The sequence below is a fragment of the Aspergillus thermomutatus genome, assembly GCF_002237265.1.
Source record: "Aspergillus thermomutatus strain HMR AF 39 chromosome Unknown NODE_289, whole genome shotgun sequence".
NCBI lineage: Eukaryota > Fungi > Ascomycota > Eurotiomycetes > Eurotiales > Aspergillaceae > Aspergillus > Aspergillus thermomutatus.
The window spans coordinates 25,399-33,979 of NW_020798339.1; the positions used below are offsets into that span (position 1 = coordinate 25,399).

Consider the following 8,581-nt stretch of genomic DNA (forward strand, 5'->3'; position numbering starts at 1 on the left):
ATCCGCAGCTGGTTGATCGATGTCACTGCGATGCCGAACGGGACAGTGGATTGATTAATGGCGCTGGAATGGTCGAACCATTGCTTGATTGATCTTAGTGCTCACTTACAGCCCTCTCGGCATAGCAACAGACATTTATCAACCCCGGCCTTGGACCCTGGACAGTGCACACTGAGACTAATTGGATTTCTATGTTTAGGGCGCTAAGGCGGGATATATTGGGGAGTGTCTCACAGGCTACAGCCGAGTCTTATCTTCCTGGCAGCGGGGTTGCTTCCTTCTTCATTTGTCGAGCTTACCTAGGTCGCTGATATATCCATCTACATGTGCCCGACAAACCTCCAGCACGCTCAGACCGAGCATCTGAATCGACGGTCGCGTTCGACATGAGGCCGTTGGAATTGAAGCTGAAGCCAGAATTCCGCCGGCTCGCACCAATGGCGCTGGCCGCCGTCCTGTTCTTCTGTATGCTGGTGGTCTTCTACGGGGTGATGCCGGCATCCTGGGGCGTGACTCTGCACGAGATGACCGGAAAGCCAACGGCCGGCACCCAGAACAGCTACGGTACCAATTCCGGGACATCCGGCTCGAGCGACGACTTCCAGCATGCCGACCGTCGCTGCCACACGCTCCCGGACCCGGGGAACATCCTGTTCATCGTGAAGACGGGCGCCACGGAGATCTACGAGAAGCTGCCGACTCAGCTGCTGACGACGCTCGGGTGCGCGCGAGACTTTTTGATTTTCTCCGACCTCGAGGAGCAGATCGGCCCGTACCATATCCTCGATGCGCTGGCGGACTTCAACGAAACCATGAAAGACACACATGCCGACTTCGAGCTCTACCGCCAGCAACAAGAGTACCAGCGCGGGGGCCTGGATATCGCCACGCTCAAGAACGACGGCAAGGCAGCCTGGAGGCTCGACAAGTACAAGTTCCTGCACATGGTGGAGAAGACGTGGGCCCAGAGCCCAAACATGGACTGGTACGTCTTCATCGAGAGCGACACGTACGTTGTCTGGACGAACCTCCTCCTCTGGCTGCGCCAGTCCTCGCCGAAGGAGAAGCTGTACATGGGTTCGGCGTCCTTCATCGGGGACCAGGGTTTCGGCCACGGCGGGAGCGGGTACGTCATTTCGAAAGCGCTGATGGAGGCGTTTGTGGGGAAGAATCCGGGGATGGCGGGCCGCTACGACGATGTATTTCCGACCGAGTGCTGTGGGGATTTCGTGCTGGGGCGGACCCTCAAGCAGGAGCTCGACGTGGGGATCCGGAATTTCTGGCCCCAGGTGAACGGGGAGAAACCCGTGACGCTGGAGTTCGGGCCGAAACAATGGTGCCAGCCCGTCGCCACGATGCACCATGTCATGCCGCGCGAGCGCAGTGCCATTTTCGATTTCGAGCAGGCGCGCGACGATGTAACGGTATGCCTCTAGCCCAAATGATACAGCGCAGCACTAACACCCCTAGGTACCGCTTCTCTTCCGGGAACTCTCCGAGCTGTCCTTTCCGCCGGGTAGGATGCGCGTGCAGGAGGACGACTGGGATAACCTCGCCGATGTGCCGGTGGACCTGGACAACCCCTCGATGCAGTCCTGTCGAGACGAGTGCCTGAATCACGAAAACTGCTTCCAATGGCGGTATAGCGAGAAGGAATGCCACGTGTCGACCGAGTCGTTCCGGCTCGGAACAAAACGGCTACCCGAGGACCAGCGGCGGTGGTTCTCAGGGTGGCACATCCAGCGAATCCAGGAATGGCGGGATGCGCATCCGTGCAAGGACCCAGCGTGGGTGAAGGCGCATTAATACCAGCAAATCTGTACATAACGTTGTAGCATATGATTATGATGACGAGTGATTCCATGTCATGACAGTAGACGCGATCTTCTATGCTCTATGTACTGTATGTCTAGCTAGTATGATACCGTTTAATCCTCTCCATCCGCCTCACCGACCTCGCATCCTCAACCCCGTCTAGAGTATCATCCAACCGCTCATTCGGCAGCAGAATCGCCCGATCAAGCTGATACGGCAGACCCCGATGCCGGCCGCGGATCATCATCGCACAGACAACCAGCTTGCTGAAGACGGTGAACTGCCCGCTGAGGGAGGTATTGACGGTCGGGTACCCGAGGCTCAGGCCGACGTTCGAACTATACTCATCAGTTTTTGTCAAACAGGAGGCAGAAATAAAAACATAAACATACTATGCGGAAACCACCTCGAAGAAGATGGGGAAGACGGCGAACGCCTGGACGTGTCAGCTCCTCGCAATCAAGGGGAAAGGGGAAGGGGACGAACCGGCTCCGCGGGATCCATGATGCGATTCGACTCGGCGATGCAGATGCAGAAGATGCCGAGGAAGATGTACCACAGGTCGAAGGTGAGCTGGTTGCGGATGTGGGTGAGGACGTAGGAGCGGCCGTGGGATTCGTCGATGGTGGCGTCATCGGGGTACATGCCCAGGGCGCGCTCCTCGTAGGTGTTGGAGGCGCGCACGCTGATGGCGATGGGGAAGATGGCGATGTACATCATGACGAGGAGGGAGAATTGCACGGCGGGGTTGACGTTGGCGAGGTTGAAGGTTGCGGTGCCGGTGTGGCGGGCGGAGGCGGCCTGGAAGATGGAGGCCAGCACGCGGGGGCCGGCGGGGAGATTGTTCACGGCGGGGTTGTGCAGGTCGAGGACGAGGATGAGAATGATGTCGACGAAGTTCATGGTGAAGAGGATGCCGAAGAGGACCCAGGTGGGTTTGCTGGGGAAGAGGAGCGTGTAGCAGCGGCGGGGATGGTTGAGGAGGAAGCTGAGGGGTTCTTTCATGGAGGAGCGGTGCGGGCAGAGCTTGAACATGGTCCAGATGATGAACCGCAGGAGACAGGGGTAGAAGGTGTTGCCGGCGTAGGCGAGGAAGCTCATGACGATCAGGGGGAACGTTGCGTCCTGGAAGCTGATCATCGAGTCGGGAGTCAGGGTGAAGCCGAGGTTGTTCACCATCGTCTGTGCGGAATAAAAGCCCCTGATTATATGCTTAGTGATTTGGAGCCTCCAAAGGGTAGGGAGGGGACGTACCACCAGACGCTGCCTTGTCCACATTCAGCAAGGTATTCGCGATACTTGGGGTTCGCGTGCTGAATCCAACCGACCAGGCAGATTGCGCCAAAGAGTTGAAGTCCAAAGAAGTAGCCTGTGACGATCTTGAGCAACAGTTTCAAACTGCGATATTCTATTCCACCGAGCAGCTCGCGATCCTCGGTGGTCAGGTTATGGAACTGCGAGTTCCGGCCGATCGTCGCATGAGACGACAGTTCAGGCAGGTCCAGCTGCTGAGAGAGAGACTGGTCGAGGGGCTGTGTCTGCGCCTTGGGGCCATGGCTGGCGGACGGGCCGATCACAAACATCGAGGACGCCACTCGCTCGATGGTGTCGGTGTGAGCCAGTCTGCTCGTGAACCGCCGGCGAGAAGAGCCGGTGTTGGCTATCTGAGTGTCGACGGATTTGGTCCGCTCTGTAACAGGCATCAGTTGTGTGGTCAGTACGGTAGGGGCTTGACTTACCGCAGTCGCTCAACTCATCGTCGACTTCCACTATGGGCTGTCCTCTATCTCGTTGCCAAGGAGGAGGAACGTATAGAGCCTTGTCCCGACCAGAATCGTGCACGTTGTCGGCAAAGGTGATGGTGGTCAGGGGAAGGCTGGCGTCTGTAACGCTCAGGGGCAGGCTCTGCGACTCGTTCGGGAGAGAGTCTTGTCTGGTGCGCCATGAGCAGTCATTCAGGATTACTGCATGGACGGTTACTCACTTCTCCGATGTTGTGGCCGTCTTCAGATCACTCTCCGCGCCCGCTTCTGCGTCATCTTTCATACGTCTCTGCCGGAAAAAGGCAGGGGCTGTATCACCTGATTAGCTCTGCTTGCTCCAGTGCAACCAGGATCTGGAAATGCATACCGGCTTCCTTGAGACGCTTGTCGAACCAGCGCAGCCGCACAATCACCACGAGGATGTTGATGAAACCTAGATTGCTGATGATGGGAATCACATAGATGTAGACCTGCTGATAGGTTTTCAAGAGTTTGACATCAACTCTACGCCTCGTCAGTATTTCCAATCACCCAAGGATCGAGCGACCAACGTGTTCAGTCCCGACTCTGTCGACGCACTCGCCCCGAAGAAGAACGCATCGATGGCTCGGAGGTTGCCATAAGGGTAGATGATGACCAGACTGAGGATGCTCAGAGTGATTATGTACGCATCTGCAGGTCGGAGTAAGTCTCTGAGTGATCTATCTGTTTCAGGAATGCCTCTACTGACAATGCAGAGTGATAAAATTGAGGGAAGGCTTCCACATCACTGGGAACCGGCTCAGCGACTGATGCAACGAGGCAGACGCAGAGGCAGATGAAGAAGCACTTGAAGACGAAACCAGACGAGAGAAAAAGAGAACAAATGCATGCTCTTAAAAAAATCTCACGCAGGCACTACACGTGGGGTGAAGCTTGTGTGTGGCGGTGCATGAAAAAGACGCATAATGAGGTTTGAGGTTTAAGGTTCATTTTAGCTTGCGGGATTTATCTTGTCCAATCCTCATGACAGCCAGAGATATTGCTCACCTGCTCGCTTAGGGACGACAAATCCCATAGGTTTCCCTTATCACTGGGGGCAAATTCTTTACCTAAGGCAAATTGCCTCCTCGTTCAGCTTTGACCATTTCTTTTGGATAAAAAAATCGATCTACAAAATCCCTACACTTATATGTAACACGGCACTCATCTTCAACCATCAGCTAGACCTCTTCATCTCTCTGTCTTAATATTTTGATCGTAAACTCCACCGTAAACTGGCCAGTGGGAAACCTCCACCCTGCGCTTTGCTGCCTGAGTCTTTTGACCACCAGCACAACATCGCAGATGAAAAAGACCAGATGTAGAGTCCTAGCGCAATTAGCTCGATCCCCCAAAGAACGATTGATACTCACAAGATGGCCATCTGAAACACAAGCCCCACGAGTATCACTGCCCTGATCGCGTTCGCAAACCTCTCACATCCCGCCCCGAACTCTGGAGCTGGAAAATCCGGGCGAGAAGCATCACAGTGCTCCCAGTCTGCGATCCAGTAGCTATCAAGAGCGGGGTTGAGCAAGAAGAGGAACACGATCAAAGGATCGAGGATGAGGCTGACAAGGGGCCATGCGCTGCCGTTCAGCACGGTCAGTTTGAAGATGCCGAACAAGCTGACGGCCGCGCAGAGGAAGCTCTGTGGGAGGTGTTATCAAGGCATCAGACTGGTTGAGGAAGAGTGCATACCAGAGGGAGCAAGGCTTCGACACTGTCTCTCGTTCCCCAGCGGAGAAAGTCATTGTAAGGGGAGAGTTTCACGACCAGGTAGACGGTGAGATTGTACAAGAAGGTCAAGGCGGATATAATGACGGACGACCAGATGAGGATGGTGACAATTCTTGACGATGATGTTCGTCGCGTTGGGATGGAATTCTCGTCCTCATGGTCGGCCTGTCCGGGAAAAAGAGGAGTTGTTTCGTCCATGTCGATCAGATCTTATGGTGAGGGATAAAACCACGCGGCTTTGAGGAGTTGGAGGAAGAAGTCGATACGCGTCGAAGCTAATGTAATCAACCTATTTAGGCAGAATCATACCATAACCATTGAGCGCACTACCCTAGCTAGTTCTAGACTAAGCACCAAGAATCAAGCTAGGCAGTGGGGAAAACGAACATAGGAATGAAATGGCATCTGATGCTTGTATACCTTTAGATAATAGGCAGAATATCAAGACCATTACAGGGTTATTTGCGCAGTCCTAGCTACTCTGTGCATGGCAATGTGGAGTCTTACGGTTCTTGTTCATGCACAGAAATCCAAGTACCTTAAGAATAACACCTCTTCCTTGTGATAGATCTAATCCAATGAGAGAATGAGAGAATGCTTTTCAAGTAGTGTTAACAACCTGAGGCAGATTCTTTGTAGAATTATTCTCTATATAAACCATTTCCACGCTATTCTATACTCCAACTTGTATTCCCAGTACGAGCAGAAACAAGGCCTCATCTATTCATAATTATTATTATTATCATTATCTGTCCCACCAGAAGATTCTATGCGTCTGGAAAAACCAACCAACATGCCGTCAAGAGAGAAGCATTATTGGTTGCTGTGGAAGAGTGTCAGATTTTAGTGTCCAAAGCGTAGGGAGACGTGCCTCCTTTCCACTTCCTTCATCCTATCATTCCTCATTCCTATCCATCCATCACCCTGATCTCAATATCAAAATGAGTGCCAATCGAGGCGCCAAAATTGTCCTGCACTGGTAAGATGCTCCCTCCCAAGATGCCACCCACTATCTGACCTCTACAGGCTGGAAAAATCCCGAGCCCAACGGATCATGTGGCTCATGGAGGAGCTAAATCTCTCCTACAACATCAAGACGTACAAACGCGGCCCCAATGGCGTCGCGCCTCCCGAGTTGAAACAGATCCATCCGCTGGGGAAATCACCCATTGTGTCGGTGCAACCCCCGGATGCCTCCCAGCCCATGGTCCTGGTCGAGTCGGCTCCCATCCTCGAGTACTTTCTCGATCATTTCGGTGGAGCCAACGCCCGGCTGGTTCCCCAGCGCTACCAGCCCGGTCGCGAGGGCCAGTTGGGCGGCGAAACGGAGTCCTGGATGCGCTATCGGTACTATATGCACTATGCCGAGGGGAGTCTCATGTCGCCAATCCAGGTGCAACTGATCATGAATGGTATTTCTCAGTTATTTCTTGTCCTGTATGTATGGCTGATGGCGGACCGAACAGCGGTCAAAAATGCCCCCGTCCCCTTCTTCATCAAACCAGTCACCGGGTTCATCACCGGCAAAGTCAGCGCCGAGTTCCTCGACCAAGAGCTGCGGACCCATTTCCGCTTCCTCGAGGGCCAGCTGGCGTCTGCTCCTGAGCAAGGGCCGTTTCTCTGCGGCTCACACCTGACCGCGGCCGATATCCAGATGAGCATCCCGGTCATTGCCGCCCTCAATCTGGCCATCATTCCGCGCAAGGAGTATCCACGACTGGATGCCTATGCCGGGGAGATTCAGAATTCCCAGGGTTACCGACGGGCCGTGGAGAAGGTGGAGAAGATCGAAGGGAAGCCCTTTGTGCCGATCTGAGCTATACGGATTGTAGAGTAGAGCAGGGACTAATGTAGTCTTCGTGGTGGTTGGACCAACAGCTCACGAGATTCCTTGACCAAACTGCAACCTGCAGGATTAGTTTACGGGCTAAAATTTAATCTAAACCTGGCCCCAGGACCGGGATGATCCACGGAGTAACCACATGGCACAGCCATTTACCCACTGTGTAACCTAACACTGCATTAGACACAGCTTGTAGCGCTGATCGTGCAGTTCGGAATAGCTCGTGCATAAGAATAACCAGGTAATGACACGGCCCCTTCGAGTAAGATGGCTGTACGCCTTGTCGACTTTGCCGATCTCGGCTAATGGCAAGATCGATCGCCACGCCCTTTTGGCCCTGGCGACGGAGCCTCCAAGCGGTGGGGGGGGATGTCCACGAGCCAACAACCTCCACGGAGAGGATTATTGCGGAGATTTGGCAGACATTGCTCCCGTCTGCACAGTCCACGTCCGATTGGCGGAGACGATGATTTCCTGAGCATTGGAGATAATTCCCTCCTCTCCATCCAGGCCGCTCGCCGGATTTCCGCTGCGGTTGGTCGTCACATTCCCATTCGCGTCCTCCTGCGCGAGACGGTCCTTTCTAGTTTGGCGCAGGCAATCGACCAGTATCGTCCTCAGGACGGGGTGAGACAGGAGGGATCTTTTGCTTCGTATTTGTCCAAGCAGGGTGACATTGGGCACCCATCAACCGTATGAAAAAACAACCGGATCGATCTTCCAGCCGTCACAGGCATCCTGCAACTTATGCGGTACCAAGGTATTGCAACCAAATCTCATAGAATTGCTCAAACCACTGGACCCAATTGACAATCCAAAATAGGCATACCTACAGTTCTGCTCAAGCTCCCGCGGTATGCTGAGACACGGGCCGGGGACGTGGAGCCAGCATTCCGCCGACCTTAAATATACCCTCAAAGTCAGAGGCGGCATAGAAGGATCCCCTGAACGGCTCCATTGGTTCTTCTTGTGTGGTTCTGGGATCGTCTAGATTCATCCAGGACTCATAGCCGGAATCCCCATCAGCAGGCGCTGCGACAGAAGGCAGGACTCCCTTGCCTTTGAGAATCCTGGCATTCTGAAACCCATCCGAGCCGTGGCCAAGTCTTAAGGATGTCTTCAATGGTAAAGAAACACAAAGGAGTCAGATAATCAGCATATGCAGCAATCCATCTAGATGGCCACTACGCCTCTCAGGAAGGATGTCACATGCCCATCATGTGACGTACTCCTTGCTACTTCCTGTATCCAGCATGTACACCTAGATTAGTCCATAAGGATTCACTTCACACGAGCCTTCTCACCCAGGAAGGCCATACTCTATTGAATCTTCAGAACAGGCTCTCAATCCAGGCGCCCTGCCTAGGATAAGGGACAGCTCCCCCTCCGCGCGCTGCCT

General features: G+C 53.9%; 3 protein-coding genes across 3 annotated transcripts; 2 read left to right on the forward strand and 1 right to left on the reverse strand.

Annotated features, from left to right (window-relative positions):
* Positions 1 to 386: 386 nt before the first annotated feature.
* CDV56_103644 (glycosyltransferase family 31 protein) lies at positions 387 to 1,806 on the forward strand (the record flags this gene model as incomplete). The annotated part of the gene is made up of 2 exons (XM_026757263.1): positions 387 to 1,424; positions 1,471 to 1,806. The coding sequence occupies 2 exons, from the start codon at positions 387 to 389 to the stop codon at positions 1,804 to 1,806; spliced, it is 1,374 nt and encodes a 457-aa protein (XP_026610675.1).
* Positions 1,807 to 1,909: 103 nt separating this feature from the next.
* CDV56_103810 (uncharacterized protein) lies at positions 1,910 to 5,537 on the reverse strand (the record flags this gene model as incomplete). The annotated part of the gene is made up of 10 exons (XM_026757429.1): positions 1,910 to 2,153; positions 2,208 to 2,251; positions 2,302 to 3,016; positions 3,070 to 3,505; positions 3,555 to 3,748; positions 3,800 to 3,887; positions 3,946 to 4,082; positions 4,130 to 4,219; positions 4,973 to 5,250; positions 5,301 to 5,537. 10 exons carry the CDS (start codon positions 5,535 to 5,537, stop codon positions 1,910 to 1,912), a joined length of 2,463 nt encoding a protein of 820 aa, XP_026610676.1.
* A 743-nt stretch (positions 5,538 to 6,280) lies between these two features.
* CDV56_104238 (glutathione S-transferase) lies at positions 6,281 to 7,155 on the forward strand (the record flags this gene model as incomplete). The annotated part of the gene is made up of 2 exons (XM_026757857.1): positions 6,281 to 6,318; positions 6,366 to 7,155. 2 exons carry the CDS (start codon positions 6,281 to 6,283, stop codon positions 7,153 to 7,155), a joined length of 828 nt encoding a protein of 275 aa, XP_026610677.1.
* Positions 7,156 to 8,581: the final 1,426 nt, after the last annotated feature.